The 24,450-nt window shown below is 36.4% G+C and overlaps 3 protein-coding genes and 1 long non-coding RNA gene across 9 annotated transcripts; 2 read left to right on the top strand and 2 right to left on the bottom strand.

Annotated features, from left to right (window-relative positions):
* Positions 1-3,770: 3,770 nt before the first annotated feature.
* LOC125224497 (probable protein phosphatase 2C 35) lies at positions 3,771-6,428 on the top strand. 2 transcript variants are annotated; one of them, XM_048127905.1, is made up of 3 exons: positions 3,772-4,333; positions 4,405-5,381; positions 6,070-6,428. In XM_048127905.1, the coding sequence occupies exons 2-3, from the start codon at positions 4,467-4,469 to the stop codon at positions 6,208-6,210; spliced, it is 1,056 nt and encodes a 351-aa protein (XP_047983862.1). In that variant the 5' UTR covers positions 3,772-4,333; positions 4,405-4,466; the 3' UTR covers positions 6,211-6,428. The 2 variants fall into 2 exon arrangements, with proteins under 2 accessions (XP_047983861.1, XP_047983862.1); XM_048127904.1 differs by having other exon boundaries at positions 3,771-5,381.
* Positions 6,429-6,562: 134 nt separating this feature from the next.
* On the bottom strand, positions 6,563-18,385 carry LOC125221661 (SAC3 family protein B). Of its 3 annotated transcripts, none has more exons than XM_048123851.1 (17): positions 18,045-18,385; positions 16,353-16,580; positions 15,908-16,012; positions 15,447-15,680; positions 14,485-14,601; positions 13,415-13,657; positions 12,519-12,695; positions 12,188-12,444; positions 11,812-11,912; positions 11,444-11,659; positions 10,794-11,021; positions 10,626-10,717; positions 10,434-10,527; positions 10,015-10,107; positions 9,120-9,913; positions 8,927-9,041; positions 6,563-8,446 (listed from the first exon to the last, which is right to left on the bottom strand). In XM_048123851.1, exons 1-17 carry the CDS (start codon positions 18,155-18,157, stop codon positions 6,680-6,682), a joined length of 4,974 nt encoding a protein of 1,657 aa, XP_047979808.1. In that variant the 5' UTR covers positions 18,158-18,385; the 3' UTR covers positions 6,563-6,679. The 3 variants fall into 3 exon arrangements, with proteins under 3 accessions (XP_047979808.1, XP_047979810.1, XP_047979811.1); XM_048123853.1 differs by having other exon boundaries at positions 16,353-16,577; XM_048123854.1 differs by lacking the exon at positions 18,045-18,385 and having other exon boundaries at positions 15,908-16,005; positions 16,353-16,478.
* A 1,516-nt stretch (positions 18,386-19,901) lies between these two features.
* On the top strand, positions 19,902-20,728 carry LOC125218090 (peptide methionine sulfoxide reductase B5-like). The gene is made up of 3 exons (XM_048119689.1): positions 19,902-20,091; positions 20,185-20,341; positions 20,417-20,728. The coding sequence occupies exons 1-3, from the start codon at positions 20,006-20,008 to the stop codon at positions 20,570-20,572; spliced, it is 399 nt and encodes a 132-aa protein (XP_047975646.1). The 5' UTR covers positions 19,902-20,005; the 3' UTR covers positions 20,573-20,728.
* Positions 20,729-20,794: 66 nt separating this feature from the next.
* LOC125218091 lies at positions 20,795-22,925 on the bottom strand. Of its 3 annotated transcripts, XR_007175874.1 has the most exons (4): positions 22,649-22,920; positions 21,146-21,312; positions 21,050-21,077; positions 20,795-20,923 (listed from the first exon to the last, which is right to left on the bottom strand). It is a non-coding gene; the product is annotated as an uncharacterized LOC125218091 (long non-coding RNA). The 3 variants fall into 3 exon arrangements; XR_007175873.1 differs by having other exon boundaries at positions 21,050-21,312; positions 22,649-22,925; XR_007175875.1 differs by having other exon boundaries at positions 21,050-21,307; positions 22,649-22,925.
* Positions 22,926-24,450: the final 1,525 nt, after the last annotated feature.

The following is a 24,450-nucleotide window of genomic DNA, read 5'->3' as shown; positions in this document are numbered from 1 at the left end:
TCGTAACGTTTAAAAACTAAATACTAAATCATAATTTGATTTTTTTAAAAAAAATTATTCATCTGAGTGCAAAACATCTTTGATGATGCTCAAAACGACATTATTCGATTAAAATGAAAAAAGAAATACTTATTTTTATTAAACAACATCGTTTCGAACATCAACAAAAACGTTGCTAATTTGCAACAAATGTATCAATCGACAAATAAACTAAACTTCATGATTTAATACTGTATTATGTTTTCGAACGTGATGCGACAAACCAAAATTTTATCAAACTTCGTAATTTAATTTACTATTTTCACAAAAGCAAAACATAATCAATACATGCATATTTATGATGAGGTGGAGAGTGCAAAATTCTCATATAAAAACTTTGATGGGAGACAGTTTCGGATTATTTTTTATTAAATGGAATCCTAACTAACTAAAAAAAGGTCAGCGAGCATGCTCTAAACAGTGAATCAAAATCTTTAGTATGTCAGTTTCAAAAATAAAATATTGATCAAAATGGGCTCCCCATGCCACTTGTTTAATTAACCTTCAACCCTATATGTTTTGTGTTTTGAAAAAAAAAATTCAGTTTGCATGCATGCATGCTTTGGAGGACCAAGTGTGCTGAACCATGTAATTATAAAAATGTAATGTCAATGTCTCCAAGAAAATGTAATAATGAACTTAAAATCATGTACATGCCAGTCGAATATATTAGGTATTCTATTGTAGGTATGAATGCAAATTATTACTATTATTTTTAATAATTATATACTCCATATGCATTCTAATGTAGGTATGCATGTAAATTATTGGGTGACATGTATTTAATTTGGTGAAGCATGTCAAGTCTTTTATGTTCCGCATTAATATGATTCTGGCGGACAGACAAAAAAGAAAATTAGTGCCAAATAATAACGAACGTAGGGAATATATATTTGTTCTCTTGAATAGTATAATTGGCAGTGAGAAATTAAATAATAAAAAAGAGTTAGATTTGCATTTGTTTAATGTTTTATTGTGTTCGGTTCTTCGAAATTAAATTGTTTTGAAATTGTCTGTTCGTTGAGAGAGGACTCCAGGATTAGCTTAATTTTGTCTTAGGGAAAGGATATTACCCGAGATTGAATTGATTATAGGGGAAGACATGTCAATTCGAGGTTATCTGAGATTAAGTTTGTCAAATAGGAACGACGATCCTCATGTGTTAATACTAATCGAGCAAATTCATAAAACTCGAGCAAATTCATAAAACTCGTTTCTATCTAATCTATCAAATCGAACGCCAACGGCTTACAGAATAAATCTATTCGATGTGGTTTGACAAGAGATCATGAAGGTTTGACGCTCGAGTATATAAAAATTGAATTTCAATACCGTTTAGCTATATTACACATAATTTCTTTGTTATTAAGATATAGTAGAACAAAACACAAGTAAATAATAAAAAAACAGCCTGCGTTTCATGCCCAATTTAAATACTAATAATCGAAGGCATGCGCATAAAATTATGTAAATGGCATCTTACTAGGAATTCTCTCTAACTAATAATTGAATAATATATGTTGACTGTAAATTGATTTGTCTGATTACAAAATCAAGCCTATATATGGGCCGGTTGTTAGGCTGGCTTTGGGAAGAAGCCCAATGTTCATAATTTCATTTCATTATAATTCGTTGATCTGTTATGCGAAATTAATTAATTGAAATAGCCCATGTAGAAAGTGGATATCAGACCATAAACAAAATTTAATAATGATTTTCGCATTTTCGGACAAAAATAATTTCGATTAAAATACCTATACTTTCAAAGATGATTTTATTGCACTATAGGTTTTTTTTTCCCCTTACAACATAGCATTCCTATTAAGAGAAAGAGAATGATACTATGACAATCGACTAATCGAGTATCACAATGTCAATTTAATCATATTCATAAGACATTCAGTCACCATATATGCTAAGTATATTCCCTAATTAAGTAAGTACCAGAAATTTCAGTATGATTCATAAAAAGGCTCATAAGTAATCAATAGATAATGATTGATCTCATTTCAAGTCAAATTGTATTCTCTAGAACATATCTCATATTCGAATATTTGAATATTTCATAAATATAACAAGTAATTAGTACATTCTTAACGCGTTATCAAATTTCACAATATTCTTAGTCAATTATCAGAGCAAAAGTCGCAAAACCAAGCATTCTTGAATATGTCTAGTTTTGACTAGGAATGTCGTTGGTTCAAGAACCATTGGATTTTAAACCGTAACCAACCCGGGAAAGTAAATGAAGGTTTTGGTTCTGATTCAAAATAGCTAATTTATGGGCAATTTTTGCTGATCTTATTTTTTTTCAAAATCATCAGTAAACCATATGTTACGGTTCCAACAATTTGGACTTGGAATCGAACCAATAGAACCACAAATGCCAATTTGAATTCAGTCTGTGCAGGGCGATTTTGATTTAGAAACGAAACTATTGGTACGAATCTAATTTTAACCAACAACCTAGTTTGAAGTAAGCATCCCTACTCTTGAGTATGATGTCTTAGTGACAAGTTACAACAAACAAATTAACATAAGAGAGATAGAAAGAGTCTATCTTGTTTTCATACTACAACCAAAACATGTGTAAGCCATAGACATGAGCATGCCAAAAGCCACCTTTGAAGGAGAGATTCTCACAAGAAGGAAAGTTGTTTAGAAGAAGAAGACAAAAGGTATGCAAAAACATGTGGAACACTACATGACAACATAAATCTAAACATGCATAGATGCTTTTGGAGACAATAAAGATAAGAAGTTTTGACACTTGAAAACACTACGTACGCCTAGATACATCGTTTCACCCAAACTTTCATTTAATAGGTCACTCAACAATTATATACATCTAGTTTCAATAAATTGGTCAAGATTCAATGTCTGAGAGAGAAACTCAATGTAGATTTAAATGAAGACATTGTCTTATTTCCCTAGCTCGGATGTTCATTTACTGTTTTTTGGGTCATACTACCTTTTTGTATTATTTTGGAGCTTTTTTATTGAGTTTAACAATCAACAGTAACTAGGAGTACTATAGAATATCTTGGTTTACCAAATATGATTTGTCTATTCTATTGTATCACTATAATATTTACATATGATTTAATTAATAGCAACAATATAAGTATGATATTGTATTATTGTGTATATATTGTTTTATACCGAACTATTGATTGTTATGATTTTGCAACCAAACTATTGATTTGTTCTAATTTTGCAATCGATCAAGATTTCAACGTCAACATAGTTTGATGAGTTACTTACGTGATACTATCGATTGTTAATGAAAACGAAATCACTTTTTAGGTAACAAAACGCCCTCGTATTATACTATATTATATTTAAAGAATTTCATTTTTATTTGTTGAATAAGATGTATATTTAAGCTGTATAAGTAATAAAAATCTTGAATGGTTGTAAAATCAGAATAACTCAATATTTTGATAAATTTGTAATCAGATTTTGAAATTAGTATGCAAAATTAGATATTGGCAAGAGGTTATAAATTTTCTTACAAATATCCCTATAATTTTAATGATTTAAGGTATATGAGTTAAAAAATATAATAGTACTAAATGTTAAAAAAAAAAAAAGAACTCTTTGATTTCTTAAATAATTTCAAAGATTATGATAAGACTAATAGAGTAATATCCAACACACGAATGATTAAATAAAGAAATGAGTAAGACTTTTATTGACTCCTCCATTTATCATGATTTTGATAGAAAAAAAAGCTGTTTCAATTTTGTGCAGAAAACATAAAGATCTTGAAATAAATACTCCGCATTTGTAGATTCCATTGATTTTGATTTCTCAGGCAAAGCAAAAAAGTGCATTCTCCTTCGGCGGAACCCACAAACCCTACCCCACCCCCTCCTCCTTCTCCTTCAATTTCAATTTCAATTTCAATTTCAATTTCACACAGAACTCAGCAATTTACGTTTGTTTAGATAAGGGGGAAAAAGCAAATAAAAGAGGTGCCTTTGCTTGTAAATTAGGGTTGATTCTTGGGATTCATTATTGCCCTTTTTCTGCAAGCATGAGTCTTCTCCATGTCAACTCAAAAGAATTCTTTGTCTCTCTCTCTGATCATTTCTTGTTGATTGGGTTATTACAATCTTGATTGCGAGATTTCCTCAAAAAAAAAAATAACTACTTCTATATTGGTCAGAGGCCCTTTTTTTCGGTTAGCTTTTCAATTTCAAGAAACTGCCGGTTGGGGTTTTATTTCTCTCTCTATGCGGGAAGCCCATTTGAATTTCTGTCAAGAGCCTTGATGATGTTGGATTTGAAGGTGGCATTTTGCAGCAAGATTGTTTCTTTTTGTGGGTTTAGTTGCTTTCTTCATGCCTAAGTTTTTCTCAGGGCTTTCGCCCATCAATTGGTGTAGTAAGCGCACTCCTGGGTTCTTGAAATTCCGGTGGAAAATGGGTTGTATTCAGACGAAATGCTGCCGGAGATACGCGGTTTCGTCTGACGGAGATAACAAGGAGGAAACCGGCATTTATCCGGGTCATAATCCTCATGTTATTGCGAATCCGTTTCTTAGTGTTGTTGATGTTCCTTCTCATAATCTGAGGTTATCCTACTCTGTGATTAGCCAGCGTGGTTATTACCCTGAAACCCCTGATAAGGAAAACCAAGATAGCTATTGTGTGAGAAATAATATTCAGGGTAACCCCAATGTGCACTTCTTTGGTGTGTTTGATGGTCATGGTTTGTGTGGAACACAGTGCTCGAATTTCGTGAGGGATAGGCTCATTGAGATCTTGTCGAATGATGCTGCATTGTTAGATGATCCGGTCAGGGCTTATAACAATGCGTTTATAGCAACGAATGAGGAGCTTCACCATAGTGAGTTTGATGATTCCATGAGTGGCACTACGGCCATTACTGCTCTAGTGGTTGGGGATAAGCTGTATGTGGCGAATGTGGGGGACTCGAGGGCTGTTTTGGCTGTTAAGGAAGGGGATCAGGTCGTTGCCCAGGATTTGTCGTATGACCAGACTCCGTTTAGGAAGGATGAATGTGAGAGGGTGAAGCTCTGTGGGGCTAGGGTTTTGAGTGTTGATCAGGTGGAAGGGCTTAAGGATCCTAATATTCAGTCGTGGGGGGATGAGGAGACCGATGGCAGTGATCCTCCGAGGTTGTGGGTACAGAATGGCATGTATCCTGGGACTGCATTCACACGGAGTGTTGGTGATAACATGGCGGAGAAGATAGGTGTCATTGCTGATCCAGAGGTTGCTACAATACAGCTTACATCTTCTAGCCATCCTTTCTTCGTTGTTGCAAGTGATGGGGTTTTTGAATTCCTGTCCAGCCAGACAGTTGTTGACATGGTATGTTGCTTTGTACTAGTATATAGTTTTGCCAATTATTTCTCATTAGAGTTTGTAAATTTAGAGTACATTCACAGTCTAAACTCAAGTGATAGACACTAGGCTCTGTTTGACAAATCTTTACATATAGCTTCTTTTTAGCCTATGCTTAGAGACACTCTGTATATATTATTTTGCATTGCATCATATCTTGACACGAACGATTAATATTATGCGTGCAGTAAAGATTTTGATCTTTGTCCTAAAAAATATATGCTGTCTATGCTTTTTCCTACAAGAATACTTAAGCTTTGCGTCTAATACTAGTAGTAATTTTCACTCGCCCATCTATTTGTTATTCAAGTCATGGTTTAGCAGCAGTCTCCGGAACTCATGCCTTCATTGAACTCATTCTCGGCATGCTGCATACCTAGCAGCTACATTATGTATCCTATAGTTACCGATCTATATCTTAATAGGTGGGAACATTTGATTGCTATGGCATGTATAATAAAAGATTCATATCATATGTATCTCGTTTACATTTCTATAATGCAATTGAACCTATAATGTTAGTTGTGTTCCCGCAAATAAGACTACATCATTCATAGAGCATCGCGATGGTTGCTACTGTAGTTAGATCCGTGCACAGCTGACTACAGAATGTCCTTCCTTTATGTGACGTCGTCTGTCTATCCCAACTGTGCAGGTTAACAAATATGTGGATCCCAGAGAAGCTTGCTCTGCCATTGCCGGTGAATCATACAAGTTGTGGTTAGAGAATGAAAGTCGGACGGATGATATTACGATGATCATTGTACACATTAAAGACTTGAATACTGATTTATAAATACTGTGTAAATCATGGGGTGTACTTTTAGTGGGATCATGGGGCTTCTCAATTCTTAATACCAAATTTACTTTGGTTAGTTGGGGAAATATTTTGGGTGACTATGTGGGAGAAATGTAAATGATTCTTATCTGAGCCTTATATGGCATTGGTGCTACTAACCAAGTGTTGGTAAATTCTGAAAAATGAATGTCCAAATTGCAACTGCTGTCACCTTATATCCATTCTAACTCTTCTTGATTTTTATGTGTTATTTCATTTTCCTTATTATATTTTTGTGCAAGTAATTTCAGTATGTGATGAGAGATAATAAAGCTGGTCATGTATGAAATATAATGAAAAAGATGTAAAATAAGCAAATAGTCTGGTGACAAGGATCAGATATAAAAGTTGTTGCTGTCTAGAGATATACAAGCTATTTCTGGTACAAAATGCTTTTGTATTGGCACAAAAAGGGGGCAAGATACAATCAAAAATAGACAGACAACTTCTTTTCAATCATGTTTTGGATGATATTACATTTATCCAATAATTCACTAAGTTTATCAGCATCTTTAGGAACTTTAGAAGAGGCGGTCAGCAGTGATCTATCATCGTTGTTTTGTTCGACTGCTGAGAAATCACAACCCGTAAACATGTCATTCTGTGGGCTCTTCTCTTCTTCAGTTAATGTTACCTGGTCACTTGAAGATGGAATATCAGCAGAATCAGAAGCCAATGGTTGAAAGCTCTCGAAAGCCATATGATTCGACTCGAGTCCTGTAGGGCAACAGCCAACTTCAACCAGTTCATCAAGAGATGGCTTGGGAAAGTAAGGAGGTAGAGTAGTATCTTCTGATTCCAATCTATAGAGGACTTCTGAACTTGGAGGAGACGAGCTAGGCAGTGGCAGGAGATACGTTGAAGACAGTTCTTCGCTATTTAGTTTCATCAGCCGCCAGTTGAATATCCTTCGAAAAATTGAAAGCCACCTTGGAATGATGTAATAGGTAGTATTGTGAAGCTCAAGTGAGGTGCAACTTTGAAGCAACATAGATGCCTCGTTTAGGGCCATGGCTTCTCCCATCATCTTACTAGCCTCTGTTAAATAGTTTACCAAACAATTTTCGAACCGCAATTTCTGGTTTTCCATATCACCTCCGATACCAAGACCTTTAGATAACCACCACAGGTCATCCTCCAATGGAGGGAGCTTGCAGTCATTCAATGCAGACATCAGCGTTTCAGTTCTTGAAGCTGAGCTCCATCCTACGCTTGGTAAGTACAGTTTTGCAGCCATGAACTCATCACTGAACTCATCAAGCAGGTCAATTTCAGGACAAGGCCAGCCAGTTGGATTTGCTCGGGCTGCCGTAGACACTTCATTCAAGGTTTGATCCAAAGCTTCATTGAAGATTGAAATGCAGTCATTAGGTCCTACTCTGTAGATGTCCATACCATCAAGAACTTTAAGAGTAGTGTTCAAGTGGGAGAGAACCCATTCACGAGTTTTTACTCTGCTAACACTGATCTGTGGTGGAGATTCACAAGCCAGCCATTCTAGTCCTTCTCTTAGACATTTGTCACTGAAAAAACCACCCAACCCTTGCATTTCGACATCTTTAAGAGAAGCAAAGCAAGAAACAATCACCCTTGACTTGTCAATGTCGTGGAGCCCCAAAACTTTAGCTATGTTAGAGATGTCAGATTCATCATTGTCGGAGCCACTGAGTATAATAAGGGGCACGCAAGAACCAGAAGGTAAGAGAGCAACAATGTCATGAAGCTGCTGCTTCTGGAGTTCTAGAGGAATCCCTTCAGATAAAAGGAAGAGAATCGCACTTGCTCCTGTTATCGACTTATTTATATCATCAGAGTTTGTGCTCTTGATAACTGAAAAACAGCAGGTCGGGTCATCATCAGATTCGCTAGGGATCCAACTTCTCCAAATCGCAAGGTCAGGAGATGACAAAATCAGATCATCCGAACAATCACTGTTGGCAGGCATGAGCTTGGAAAGCAACCATGAACCAGCAATTGAGAGGTCATTGGGAAGCCTAGGATTTCCTTGATGCAGAGTCTCTTCCTGTGAACATAGAACCAACTTCCAGCAGATGCATTTGGCATCTGGATTTTTTTCAAAAAGTTTAGAAGCAACCACATCTAAAGGATTCAGCACCGACCACGACCTTTGTTGAGTTTCATGTCTCTCACGCATGACATGATCAATGTTGAACGTCCCAGAGATGCCTGGTTGCTTTAGAGAAAGGAACAATAAGAAAAGGACATTAGTTATCATTGGAGACAAATATTGTTGGTGTAAATTGAGAGATTTATGATGATTCCTCTTGTAAACTAAACCCATGCTCTCATTGAAATCATTTTTTTATAAACCAGAAAAGTGAATAAAAGCCCAGGTCATATGCAAATATTTTCAGTTAATATAGCCACAGCCAGAGAAAACCTAAAATTAGTGTGGTAACCTGTGAACAGTATCCATCATAGTTTTACTCTGATTTTCCTGGAGCAGAACCAAGCTATAATGTTCAAGAATTCAGTTTACAACCACAGTTTTTATTCACAATCCAAAAAGTCCAAGATTCCTGATTTATCTGGATGCTTTGAACATAAAACTAACACGGCTGAGCCAGCAGTATAGACCTAAAATGATTAAAAAAAAAAAATTCTAAACAGCTATAATGTTGACTATTCAAGACAAGCTCACAAAAATACTCACAACTTCAAGCTGCCAAATTGGTGGGCCCAACGAAAGCAAATCCCTTGCAGCATTTGCTGTGAACTGTTTGTGCTCGCGCAATTTCCTTCTATTTGTGGTACGACGCTTCCATATCCTGAAAAACGAATGGGTAAGGGAAAAAATCCAAATAAAAAGACATTATGAAGCATCCAGCAGAGAGACAAACTACAACCTCAACATCAACCTAAGTCTGGCTTCCAGGACTTCTAAATCATAATTACTAGTCGTTGCTTCATCAGTTGTATCTTCTTCCACAACTTCTGTTAGTTCTTCATCTTCTATGTCTTCAGAGAAAACAGGCTCTTCTATTGGAGTAGAAACAACAGAAACATGAGATGCAACAGGACCTGTGTCTACCTCAGCAGTCACTTCAGTGATTGCAGTCTGCAGGGTGACTGCCGGTGTTGCTTCCAAGTCAGGTTTCATTGATCTACCAAATGATATCCTAAAAGCAGGTTCAAACTTGAATTTGTTTTCAGATTCAACAGCACTGGCATGAGGTTTAGGGGAACTTTTGGAGAAATCTGATACTACCGATAGACCAGCTGAAACCTCCTGAACCTCATGTGGAGTGGTTCTTTTATCTGGTGTAAACGGGGAACTAGAAGATTTATGCGTTGGCTTTTGCATATTAATTTTTGGAGATAAACTGGTAACTATGTCGTGCATTTCCCCATCATGGAGCTGAGGAGTGCTGACAGCTACAGTAGGTAAAGCTGGCCTTGGGTGAGGATCCTTCTTTAGCTTGAATTTTATTACTTCGTTATCAGCATATGATTCGGTTTGTGGAGGAAACATGACATCAGTGACAATCATCCTTGACCTCTTTCTCTCCACAAGCTTAGATCTCTTAACAGGAAAGTCACTCTCGACATTGAAAAATGCATTTTCCTTTACCATGTACGGTTCTTCAAAATCCCTCATTGAAAAGCCATGGTACTCCAGAAGGTCTCCCACATCCTCTTCCTAATTTAACAAAGAATTAACGAGATGTGTAATTTCCAACATCTTAACAATTTCCAAAAAAATTGAAAACATACACAGACACAAACACAAACACACATTACCTCCATCCAAAGCCATTTTGCAACATGAGAAACGGGAATTCCCTGGTTCATTTGCAGACCAGAGTGCAAAGAAGCAAGAGCCTGGGTACGTAACTGGCCAAAGTAGAAAATAAATAAATAAATTACTATAATATTCCTTAGCACAAGTGCAAGAAAATGTTATCAACTGCAACAGCAGATTTTCCCGAGACTTAAATAAGGTCAGATATAATAAACATTAATAAAAGAAATCAAGTACACAGCATTTGCAAACCCTTTGATCAGGCATGTATTGTAAACTAACTCCCCGAGCCCTTGTTTCAAACGTATTAGAGAAGCTAAATACAATGCTGAAGAAAAGCAATTGATGCAAGTGCCTATAACTAAGCTTAAATTATTCAGTACAGTAGCAAACGACAATATGTTAACTTAGTTCATACCTTTGAAAAATGTGCATGCATTAAGCAAGCTTGCAGATAACTAGCTTTGCGGGCAAGCCTAAAGAAGGCAATAAAATTTCCTGTTCTGCAGGCTCTGTAACAAAAACAAAACAATGTTATTGATAGAGAACAATACTAACTACACAAGGTTATGGCAAAGAGGCAGCTTAAACAATATTCTGAGAAGGAAACCTGGCCACATCACGAGCAAATAACACTTCTGGAGTTTGCCGCATCTCTGGGGTCATCTTAGCCAGATCAAGTGACAGCTCTGCAGGTTCAACCTGGCATGATTTTCTTATTTGATGGACAGCAAGAAAATGGGAACAGTTAAATTATTTTCCATCTCAAATGACTTACTTTATACCCAGGATGCTTGTCAAGCTTAAGGAGTGCATAATAGCCTCTAAATTCTCTTTCAGATGGCACATCTATTCCTTTTTTTCTGTGATCATCGTAAAACTGAAACAACTCTACAGAAGTTTTGTTCATCTGCTCAATATTAAGATGTGCGTCAAATCCCTCAGAGAACCCCTCTCCTCTAGTATGTTCGCATAACTCATGCATGACTATTATGTGAAGTCTTATCTGCCACGAAAAATATAAGTGATAAGAGTTAGTTTCAATAAATCTATGAAAACGAAGAAGAATATAAACCATAAATAGGAGAGGGAGAGTGGAAGGCAATTAATAATGATTACGTTGGGCGGATAAAGCAACAGCAAGAAAAGTGATGAAAGATACTCCAAGTATTAAATACAACATTTATACAAAATGTGAAACAATTACAAACATCAGAAAAATCACATTCTTCGTCACCAAGTATTAAGCAGATACAGGAGAGTGTCCAAATACTTCAGAAAAAGAAATAGTTGTACATTCCTAGTTCATGAATGTGTCCAAACACTTCCTGCAACTTCGCACAGTCTAGTGAAATAGTAGTTACCAAAAGAATGTCAAATAGATTACAAATATGGGCTTCGGATCTATAATCAGGAGATGCAAAATACCATTTGCTCAAGCATGGTGATAGCCTCTAGATTGAAAATGTGCTGCATCCTCAAATCCATACGAATGGCCCGCATTCTATCCCATAAGAAATTATATAAGCCAAGAAATCTATCATCGTATGGTTCATCCAGTAAATTCATAAGATAGTCTATTGTCTTTTGCAAGATTGGCAATGGACGAATAAGCTCTGCTTCCCTCTCTGCAGTCCTAGTATACTGAGAAACAATAAGACAATGCCCATCAGCAAGTTCATGCAATTTAAATTTATTAAATAATAATGAAAAAGATGCCCAGCAAGTTCTATGTTGAAATAAATGCATATCCCGTCATCATTAAACAATAGTCAAAAATAGATCATAATACATACCTTTTTTACAGCAATATATTCACTGGTTATGTTCCTATCCCCATCCACGCGTTCATATTGATCAAGATCTCCTTTTCTTTCACGCTCAGATCTTTCAGACTCTGCCAGTTACATAATTTGGCATGAAAAATGGGTTTTGCTTCATAGTACTGGAGTTTAGTGAGTCATATTATTCACGAACATTCTGAAAACAAAATGACACTCCATAGGTTGCATGTATGCTTTACTGACATTAAGATGAAGCGTGTTCCATGGGCCAGCAGTTGTGTTGCTTTCACTTATAAAATGTAGATGTAATAGCAAGTAAGGAGTATCTGTGCACCATAACTCAGTCATAATGTAAAAAACTTGCATGGTGACAAATTGCAATAGGTACCTGGACACATATCTGGACATAATCCAACTATACTAGTGGACGATGATGCGCCTTCATGGTCTGAGAAGGCATTCCCACTGGAAGAATCCACCATCATATCCGTTTTTGGATCCCCAAAGAAACTTTGCTTATCCGGTAAAGACAGCTGCTGACTCTTGGCTGGATCCTTTTGGTTTTTGACAATTGGATGGCTTGGCACTGGTTGGCTTAATTCATCCTTGAAGCGAGCCAAACGCTTTGCTTTTGCATGCATTTCTCTACGCCAACTTATGCAGCTCAGTTCAACCAAATACTCATATTATCATACAATATCAAAAGATGAATATTTTACCGCTCAATCTCCTCTTCAGGATCCAAGTTCCCCTGAGACACTAGACCAGGTGAAGTTTGACGGGGTATCTTGGTTCTTTTAACAGCTGGAACCCCCACTGGCGTGTTTACATCATGTTCAGCATTCATGGGTTGTATAGATGTTGGAGACGGACTTCTTCTTTGGAAACCAGGGCCTCTGAATGGAAATTCTTTCTCAGTAAATGTGGAGAAATAAGGTACGAAATTAAGAAAAAATGCAGTAGGTTTAGAACCAATACATATTATGTCACAGGATGAAAATGAAATCACTGAGATATATCTATCTAATAAAAATATACATACAAATATTTTGAGGAATGCAACCCCTTCTCAATATACATGAGTCAAAGGCAACCTGCCTTGACCTTATGCAAAATGAAGGATGGTACAACACAAGATTATGGAACAAACTATAATTCTCACATCCAAGTGTTATCAAATAAATGTTTGGTCCAAGAATATAAGCACAAAGTCGCCATGATAAAGAAAGCTCAGAGTCATCATAATATCAGTATGCAATAACTGATTTACAATATAAAAAGTTGGTGAAGTAGGGATGTACTGCTTTATTTGAGAAAATATCAGCTCATACGGAACCTAGTTATGTGACAATAGACCTAAGCCCAGCAGTTATTAAGAGTGTTATAGCCAGATAAACAATGCAACACTGAATTTTAAGTATGAACCAAAAGAATACTTCTGCAACAAGACAGAAATTTTTATACACATTACTCACATGAGGACATAATATATTGTGCATAATCAGAATCCATTTACTTGATACCGGGGCAGACATTTATTCCCCGCGCTTTCTGATTGAGTAAATTGGAAAGTTGATGAACTAAAAGATGCTGTATGTTCAAATTTCTCTCATACCTTTTGTGAATGTCAAAACCACTGGCAGGATTCTGTGCAAAATTTCCATTGGGAGATGGAATTGTTGGAGACCTTGTTCGTTTTGGAAGTTGAACATCCCCATGATCGGGCTGAAGCTTTCTTCCAGGTTGATACGAGCCCTTTGTTGTCAAGACTCCAGGTACATCTTCCCGAACCAGTGGAGTGGTAGTGTTCATGGGGGGTTTTGATTGATCAGCAGACATAAAGGGAGAGGGAAATGGCCTGTTTAACAAATCAAAAGCATAAAGATTTGGGATAATAAACAAAATCAGTCTTTCAAAAAATCTTGATATCCCAATCTTGATGTTAAGTTGCTTACCTGAAGGTGTTTGTTGGGAGAATACAAAATCAATCAATTCTAAGCATTATTAACTACGAACAGTATCCTAACAGAACTTGTGTGGTATTAAATGTTAAGTTGTTAATAACCCCAGCCCATGTTTAGGGAATTATTTTCTGTTTTGAGTGTTAGTTGTAAGAATTGCTTTACAAGAAAGGGAAGGTCTTTTGAGAAGAGAGATAAAAGTGTAAGTGTGTGTGTGTGTGAGAGAGAGAGAGACCAGAAATGTTTTCGGTTACCTCTGCAATTGTTTCAAACATCCCTAAACTGTAAATGGGTCCCACGGCTCATCTAAGAGATTCCAATTAAAATCCTAATAAGTGGAATACTGAATAACGACAAAATGGTAAAATGCTAAATGATCTCTTGGTGAGATGAGCTATAGCTGGACGTCTGATCATTCCTCCTTCAACCCCAACTCAAGACCTCTGCCCTTTGACTTCATTTCACCCCACATCATCGATCCCCAATTTCTGGTCCTAGTTCATCTTTAGAAGACTATATTATAAGCCCAAATTTCTCTTAATCCATGACAATCTTTTTTTATCTCATGCTATTTCACTAAGTTCACTTAAGTACTCTGTTTGAAATTTGCCTATTCTGAAGCTTAAATCTAGTTCTAGGTGACGCATGCACAGCAATTGTGAATCAATACTGACAAATACAGAAAGTTTGCCAAAAGATGAAATGAGCTTTGACAGATAATTACTTCTGATTTCCTCCAAAGGGCCGAGAAGATTCCCTTCTGGGGGTGCTGCTCTCAAAATCCAATGGCGGTAAAGACATAGCCTCGGGAGCATCAAGGTCCCTATAGTCAACTAAAGATCTAGAAGAAATACAAAATATTAAACACAGTACTTGAATTGATTTGCAAAATGTGTTATTATATCACAAGTACGTTGCCTTCATAACATATATCAATAAGAAAGCTGCCTGTGTTCTACATTTCAATTTTTCAAAACTTAGACTTGCTAGAAATGTGCATGACACCCCAGAAAAATTTTAAAATGGTTACGACAAAGCTCCACCATCACTATTTATTCATAATGGCATAATCTCCTTATTTTCTGAAACTAGTAGAAAAACTTACAATATATGGGAAGCAATATAAAACAATTTCTATGCAATGACATAAAGGACCAAGGTTAAACAAATACTTGAGTTTTCATCACATATTTATGGCTTATTCTTTTTCTCTCTCATCGCCTCATGCACTTCAAGCTAAAATATGTACAGAATATACTTGCAAAAGTTAATTATCAAAACCAAAAAGATATTGTGTGTACAGCCCTTCAAAGCCAAGTATATGAGCTGCCAACTCAGACAAATTTTTTTCTTTAAGAACATAAGCTGGTCGAGTTTTTAAAACTATTCCAAGTGCTGTCTAGAGTACTCACTGGAGCACATCACAATATTGCTGAGAGAGCATACCAGAAAGCATTAAAATTCAAAGGTGATGTAAATTGGTGGGGGCTTGTTGATTTGTACTCTAGACTTTGATAAAAGATAGAGATGAATGCATCATTCTACCTTTCAATAAATTCATTTCAATAACATGTAAAATAACAAAGCCAAAGCTGATTGTACAACATATTATAAATAAACATCCGTTAACATGGTTCCATTTTTACAGTCATTTGTAGCTATGTAAAAGTCAATTATTCAGCTGACCTTTTCTGACCATCAGCACGAGCATTTTCAGAGGAAAACACTGTGGCAGTAGGAAATGTTGGGGACCGTGTCCGCTTTTGATCAGGACCATCTGCATGCTTGGTCTTAAACATTGGTCCAGGTTGATGAGTACCTCCTGTTGGAAATACTGGGGAAAGTCTTTGTGTTGCTGGTGGACTGACATTACGGTTTGATAAATTCGAGTTGTTAACCCAAATGGGAGAGACAGAGTGCCTACAAACAAACCCAAGATAGTGGACATAAATATATAGCATAGGGTAAAAAGACAATTTTTACACCACTAGTTAGCAAGTGACAACAAGAACTTCTTCAAGAACTTTGAGGCAAACAGCTCCAAGACAGGCTAAAATTTTCATTTGCATAAATCTCAGTAGAATTAACTGACTCATGTCGAGAAACCTGACACCAAGATGTAAATCCTTCTTTGACTGATAACTTACTGCTGAATATCTTGAATATGAGGACGCTGGCCACCAGCATATACATTGTTATGAGAAACTGGACGAGACAATCGCGCTCCATAAGGATCCATGTAATTCTGGTCACTAGAAGGCAAGGACAAATGAAAGCAATTGTTAGAAAGAGAACAAGATGTATAATTAAAAGTCAGAAGGTCACTTGTTGAAAAAAATACTTGCAAAAAAATGCAAAGATACAAAACTAAAGTGAGATAAATTTGTTACCAAGAAGAAAGAGTTCCATATTTAAACATAACAATTACCACCATAAGCACACACATTTTACAACTTGCTTTAGTGAAGAGATATGGAAATGGTCTCAAAAGTGCAGCCAATATGTGAGATTTCATACTCTTCAAATTATGAATATACTCAAACTGGAAGACTGGAACCAGAGGGAAAATTCCTGAAAGACAATGCAACTTACCTACTCAGGGGAATCCTGGATGTATTTGCAATGTCATGTGGTGACTGAATAAAAGGTGCACTAGTTCTTCTTATAGATTGGGCATCTGCAGTCTTTATAGGGCCACTGGGTCTTAAATGTCTTGATGGATCCTGCTGAAGATCAGCAGGAGGCCTTCGATATAGGGAAGCAGGATCTTTCAATGAAGATGCCTTCGCATCACCCCATCTCAAAGGAGGCTCATTGCTTCTGGAGAGAAATTTAAGCCATATAAGTACACTGTACACTGGATCACTACTCTACTAATAAACACAATAAGGCACCCACAATTGAATGGTCTTTGTACCCTTTTCAGAAAAAAGGTCATCTCCATGTTCCTGGTATCGCTATCAATTTCTAAAACCCTAGGCAATGTAACAGAATAAAAAAACAGCACACAGCACTTGAAGATAAAGCCAATGAAGTAAGTAAAAACAACATAGAGTTTAAAATGACGGTAATATTACTTTTGTATGACCAAAAGAGAATGAGTGGAAATAAATGGTCACGAAGATATGCCCTCCGAAGCACAAATATCCCTATAGTCAATTGAGGACCTGACCAAAGCACGCAACCAGGCCATGGAACATATCAGGAAAAGTCAGCTATGCAATAACTTTCTAAATGCTGAAATTTTCCAATACATGACAATGTTGTCAGATTTTGTGCCAGCAGCATACAGATATTAATACTTAAAAACCATTGCCGTTTCTCATATGTTTAAATAATGTCCCAAACCTACTTCAAGTAATTTGTAGCTCTGTGTGACACTGTTCCATGATCCTTATGCACCACATGATACAGAAATTTAGTTACCAACTTACCATTAACTAAATCCAAGCCAAAACTTTAAATTATCAGTTCATGGTGCATTTTATTCTGTCACTCGTAGCTCATAACAACCAGGAAAATACATTCCATTGACAAGTCCAAAACCAGAACAAACAAATGCATCATCTTTACCTTTGGTCACTGGATTCAAGTTTGTGACGTGGTTTATGATTTTATAACTTCCCTTCCCTCTCACTTAAGTTTTTATTACATAAACAGTTTAATTCATAAAGTTCATACCACCAAAAAGTAACTCGTCTACATATTTCTTTAAAAGCTAATATAACAAAGTAAAAACCTAGACTGACAGAGTACATGCCGCTGTGAAGGCATTGCAGAAACTTCAGAATGAATAGGCAATTCAAACCAAAGTTCGAACCGAAATTCCAAATCTCACAAATTTGAAGCTCAAGCATAACACAAAAACATTCAAAAGAGGCAAAATCAAGTCTTTATCGGTTAGTAATTCTGTAGACCAACTTGGCACTCTGTACACTACGAAGCAAAGGCGAATGACACCAACGATCCATTACCAATTTTCCCATACCATAATCAGGGAAATGTGAGAACAGAATCAAAAGCATCGAACACTCACACTGCCCAATGTTTATTTTTTATTAAGACTATAAAAAAATAGGATGCCAAACAAGACTAACACCAGAGCTACTTTCTGCAGCTCCGCAGTGGGAAACATTATTTCAATACACAAAAATTTCAGCTGCGTGCTTGCCTAAATCTCAGTCCCTATAAACTAATGCTATTCATAAATCCAACTTAGATTCCGAATGGCAATAGAATAAAAAAAAAAAAAAAGAAAAACACGCACACACAATTTAGAATTACCTCGGCGAAACTGGAAATGGAGAAGAGGGGGGCGGCTGCCGAGGAAAATTTCCGAAGGGGGTTGGCGCCCCTGCACTTGGACCTGAATTCTTCCCAAATCCGCTGAATGCCATAGTTCTTCTCAACTCTCAAATCTTGTGATTCAACAGATGTGCAACAGTGTGCGTCTTAAAATCCAGCAACACATGTATGTAAGGAGTATCCTCTTCAGGTCCGCTAAGGAGTTTTTCAAATTGTTAGGGTTTTAAATTGGGGAAAGGGTCCTCGAGCTTCAGAAAATGATGGTTATGATTTATGACGACGCAGATTGCCGGACCGTACGACGTCGTATTGATCTCTCCTTCAACGAAATTCGCTATGGCAAATTGCTGAAATATTAGAAATGGGCCACTCACCCCTTAAAAGCGCCTCATAAGGGGGAGGGTTATCCACACTTATATAGATAAGCTAGGATATCACCAAGGCCTCATAAGGGGGAGGGTTATCCACACTTATATAGATAAGCTAGGATCATCACCAAGCCGATGTGGGACAATGATTTGAAGAATTTAACACGCCAGGATCATCACCAAGCCGATGTGGGACAATGATTTGAAGAATTTAACACGCCCCCTCACGTGTGGGCCGAATGACACATCGGACTTCCATCACGTGGGTAGGCAAGAGAAGAGATAAAGAGATAAACCATCATCGACTTGGGCCCTGCTCTGATAACCATATTAGAAATGGGCCACTCACCCCTTAAAAGGCCTCATAAGGGGGAGGGTTATCCACACTTATATAGATAAGCTAGGATCATCACCAAGCCGATGTGGGACAATGATTTGAAGAATTTAACATGAAATATGGAGTATATATGAAATTTAGTCATGGTGAAAATTTTTGTTAAAATTAAATAGTGATAAATAATGAATTAGACTATGCCACTTAGTACTACTCCATTTATTACAAAAATTTAGTGGTTTAAGTATTAAAGACGTGTTTGAATTGTTAGAAACCATTAGAAAAATGTAACATAAGGATTTATTATCGGAGTATACTTGATTCCCAAAAATCACTTTACTTGAAACCAAGAAATAGGGCAAGAGGTCCATCTTGGTTGAAATTTACCATATTCAAGTAGAGAAAACTATCATGATTATGACCAGCATTTTTTTTATGAGATATGCATCTTTCTCCTTTCTTTTACAAAATCAAAATAAGTCAGATACGGAGTCTTATTCTCTCAATTCCACAAAAATATCGCATTCTTTCTTTAGCATGAAAATTTATAGTATTGTGTTATTTGAATGTATAGAGCGGATATAAAATAAAGTAAGAGGTCTTTTTTTCAAATATGTCATTCTAAGTGGGACTTATGATATGATCATCGTAAATTGATTGATGGGCAATAAGGAATCAACTTTGCAAAAATTGCGGAGACTTGATGTAGCTTGATAGGTGATCTGTTGGATAAGATGAGAACGATTTCAAGAACATGGACTAGTAGAATGACGACACAAACAAGTATGATTATTCATTTGATAAATCGAATAAATTTATTAATTGAAATTTGATTAATGGTCATTGATATACTTAGAAAGCAAATCAAAGACAATAAATACTGGAGTACTAGCATTAGTCAACAATTTTCTGTCTATTATTCTATTAGGAGAAAATTTTAACTGATAAATAGAAAACAATCAAAGTCAATTAACTACAAAAATTACTTTACAAACTTACCATTTTTATTCTCCACTATGACTATCTCACATTCCGAAAATAAAAGCATATTATAAGAAAATAATGACAAAAAGAAGAGAGAATTATGTATAATTATGACATTAGCATATGAATCGTGAAGCCGTCCACATTCATTTTCTCACTCCCCCAATTGAAAACGAAAATCTTCTCACTATAAAAGGCATCCCACAAATCATTGCTGCTGCTCACAACACTCACTCACACATCAAATCAAATCAATGGGAGAATTGCAGAAATCAGAGGAGGAATGGAAGGCTATTCTCACTCCTGAGCAGTTTCATATCCTCCGCCAAAAGGGAACTGAGTAATCCAACTTCTTTCTAATTATTTATCTTGTTTTGTGTTTCGATCGAAAGCCGAATGCTCACCCCTATCGTGAATGTTTTGGTTTGGATAGGCCGAAAGGGACGGGGCACTACGACAAGTTTTACGAGACTGGAGTATACAACTGTGCCGGCTGCGGAACCCCTCTCTACAAATCAACCACCAAGTTTGACTCCGGTTGCGGTTGGCCCGCCTTCTTTGAGGGGTTTCCGGGGGCCATCACACGTTCGGTTGGTTTTCCCGCGCCCTTGTAGTAACGAGGTCTCACATTCGTGTCTCGTTTCATGTGTGTTTTGTGTTTTCAGCCCGACCCTGATGGCCGAAGGACGGAGATCACCTGCACTGCGTGTGGCGGACACCTGGGGCACGTCTTCAAGTGGGAGGGGCAGAAGGTGCCGACCGACGAGAGGCACTGTGTTAACAGCGTCTCGATCAAGTTTGTGGCGGCTGAAGCTCCGTAGTGTGTTGCTTGATGGTGGGAGAGTTTGATTTCTTGATGGTTAGTTGTGTATTGGTGATGGATGTTATCATGTTAGTTAACATTGCTAGAGTGAGTATTAAGAATAAGTTGCTTGATTGTTGAGTGTTTTCTTAATGGAAAAGCAGACATTGGTTAAGAGTTTTTATAGTTTAATTTGATCATTTTCTAATTACTATATTTCTTTGCAGAATTGGTGCTGATATGATCTTACTATAAACATAAGTAAGAAATAAATCAATACATGCTTCTACCTCAAAATCGAATAAATAAACTTATTTTCTACTCTGCTCAGTTATTTCTCCACTATTGCATGCTTTCATGAACTGAACTTCTGCACAGGAAAAAGAATAAAACAATAGCTAAGTATACCCAGAGAAACACTTAATCAGAGTTTTGATATATCTAAAACAGAAATATGCAACAATTTTGCTGCAAAAATAACTAAACATAATCATACCTTTTCTGTTGGAACTGAGAAGACACTCCTGCAAAATCAAACTTAAGGATGTTCATACCATTTCTTAAGCCACCGGTTCACAAACAACGCACACACCTGTAGAGTTAAGTAGACAGAGGAGCATTCTCCGAGCTGTTTGACATTGCAGTTCTGGTGGTTGCGAAAATAGTTTGCTCCGGCTCGGGCTTGAGCTAGGTTTAGCTGGTTCGTCCATCTCAGTGAATAATCCTTTCACAAGGATGGTAATTTCTTTTCAAGCTTTCCTTGGAGAAAAAACAATTCGAAGAAATTGGTGATAGTTAGACTTTAGAATATGGCTTAAGAAAGCTTAACAAAAGATATGGACTTAATTGAATCCTTAGGAGTTGTATGAGGAAATTCATGCATCGAATTCATTAAGTAGAACAAATCAACACAAAAAGCTAGGCCAAAGCATTGAGTTCCCAACTAATAAGAGTGTGAACCCGTCCCACAAGAGCTCCCACGAATCACAAGGGAAACAGAAGGTTTTCCGAATTGACAGCCCCAAACCAAAAAAGACATCCCCGCCACAGACCTCACCACCGAACTCATTTTGCAAGAAGATCTATACTTAGTTGTTGGAAGTTTTATACTACTACTTAGCTTTCCTACTACCCTTTGAGGTTTTACCTCAAAGCGTATTAACCTAAACAATATGCAGAACTGGACCAGGACCATAAAACCTAACAAGTAGAAACTGAGCTGATAGCAGTAACCTATTGCTAGATCGAGTCTCCAATCTCCAAAACACAAGTAGCCAACCTAAGCAAAATATCAAGGTATTGGAACCATCACATTGTCATTTCTCTAGTTCTTCGCATATAATATGGAGTAATAAAGTAACACTTAACGACAACCAAAGCAAACATCATATACACACCCACAGACACGTATATAGCCACATTGAATTTTCAACTTGGCAACATACGTATAAACAATCTCAAAACTTGAGGCTGAACACTCTCTGAGCTTCCTGAAAAAGACTGCAAAATACGTTGAACAATGGCAACATAAGCCGAACAAACCATATAGAGTAATTTTCTGTTTAAGTCATCTTGACAGTAGATTGTGTTGCACAATTAATACCAAAATTTGCAGCATACATATCAGAAAAATGACACTTTCAAAAAGTCAGAAATGGAATCAATCACAAATCATGTGTAATCAGGGCTCTACACGAACCGAGCCGAATACAAGCAAGCTTGAGCTCTGTTCACGACATTTACAGTGGGATTCAGCTCAAATTCAAGCTTTAAATCAAGCTCAGCCACACTAGGAAGTTGGATATTAAGCTCGAGCTTGGTTTGAGTTCAAAATTCGACAATTATTTGTCTATTTCAAGCTCGAGCCTGCAGTAAAAGATGTTATTCAAGCTCAAGCTCAGCTCCATGCCTAACTTTAGATTGTAAATTTATAGTAGCATTTGGCATCAATGCACAACACAAAAACGCAGCGAATCACAACAATTCAACAAATACAATGAAGATAAATTTCTTCAGATGCATAAAATCGGAATTCGAAAAGACGTAACATCAATTCGCATGCAAATAATCAGCGGAAAAAGAAACCAACACCAACCAGCAATACAGTAATGAAGTCGGATCAAATTTGATGTGTCTCTTGTTGCATACTAACTGAAGATTCATAATCGGATAGAAATGAAGCAATCGATTGACTCTATTTCTAAAAATCGAAGAAATGTAGTGATTATTCGCTGAAAGCTCAGATTTTTCCTTGGCAGATGTGTTCTAATTTCTTGTGAAAATCGATGGGGAGAAATGGTTAAAGAAAAACGATGGGTTTTTGCTCTGAATGAACCTTTACGACGTCGTATACCTGTCGCTGGAGGCCATAATTTGAACGGTTATTTACCTACTATCATTACATTTTTATAATAATTTTGTTTATTTATTTAACTAAATTTCTTCTGATTTTGTAATAATGGAGGATTTCTATTAATGTCGTGCTTACTTAAATAGCGGACAAATTGATGTTCCAGAGAAAAGATCTGCTGCACACCTTATTTAAGCGTTTGTGAGCGACTAGTATTCCACGTAGGATTCACTTCCTGATTTTTAGCAATTTCTGTTTATGAATTTCGGTAACTTGTTTTCTTTCCTTTTTTTATTTTTATTTTTTCTGTCCTTCAATTTATTCTTATTCATCGTGTCCTCCATTCTCTCTTTTGATTTCACTATATCTATCTATGGAATTTGATTGCTTGCATTCCAATTGAAATTTCAAATTTACAAATTCCTATTTGATACTAGAAAGTAGCATGCAATTTTTCATCAACATATGCATAGAAATTTCTAGAATTCCTCTCATATTCCCGCACCCCTGCCGTTCCAAATTAAATGATCTTAAATTGCTTCTCCCAAATCCGGAGCTGAGAAGATTGAGTACCAACAAGCAAGACGAGGAAATATTCAAGTCTGAAGTTGAGGGGAAGATCCCCTCATGTTCCCTATAATCGAAGCTGGGCAACTGAATCCGTACGTGCTGCCGCCAGATGCCATGAGGCATTGAAACGCATCACCGGAGGGTTTTGATTGCGATTCGATTTTTTGACAGTGCTGAGAAATTCCAGTAGAAATCGTGCAGATTCCGGGTGGGGCACTATTGCTGGACGAATGTGAGTTTACACTTCTGATGGCGACGACAGAGGGTGCAAGGCTATTTATGCCGGTGAAATACCATGGGTATTAGTGGGTGGCTAGTTAGAGTCTGTGATGAAATATTAATGTTGTGCAAGTGTTTACTGCTAGAAGAAAAAAATGAATTGACAATTTAGAACTAAGTCAAAAATCAGAATTGATTATAGAAAACAAACAGAATTATTTATAAAATATAAAAGGAAAAGGGTGGATGGCGATTGGTGTGTCATGTCGCCTACAAGTCGCGCACAATCCGTCGCGCAGCAGAACAAAACTCTGATGTTCCATAATCAACGATAAATAAATAAATGTGGCTTTGGTTATGATTAGTAATTAACATAGATTTGAGATATAACTAATGTGAACAATAATTTAAGGTAATTTATGCAATCATATAATTAAAAGAATAAAATTATTAATCCAAAATAAAATTTATAAATATTAAATTTCACATAGTACACAGAATTAATATGAGCTCTAGAACATTTGAATTACTAATATGGCTATAGTTCTTTGTAATATGATTCTAAGGTAAAGAATATGACTTCTAAAATAGTAGTATCAAGAAAATTTGCTATAATTATTTAATTGACGTAATAACTAAAGTAAGATTTTTGTGATTAAATTTTTAATTGCTAAAATAGTACTATTATTTTTAAAATATAATCTTAAAGTTTATAATTATATTAGAATTCTCTTACTAAGTTATTCATTGAGTAAATA

Source organism: Salvia hispanica, chromosome 4 (genome assembly GCF_023119035.1).
Source record: "Salvia hispanica cultivar TCC Black 2014 chromosome 4, UniMelb_Shisp_WGS_1.0, whole genome shotgun sequence".
NCBI classification, from domain to species: Eukaryota; Viridiplantae; Streptophyta; class Magnoliopsida; order Lamiales; family Lamiaceae; genus Salvia; species Salvia hispanica.
Note: the sequence above shows the minus strand (reverse complement) of the source record. Positions and strands in the feature narration are given on the sequence as shown.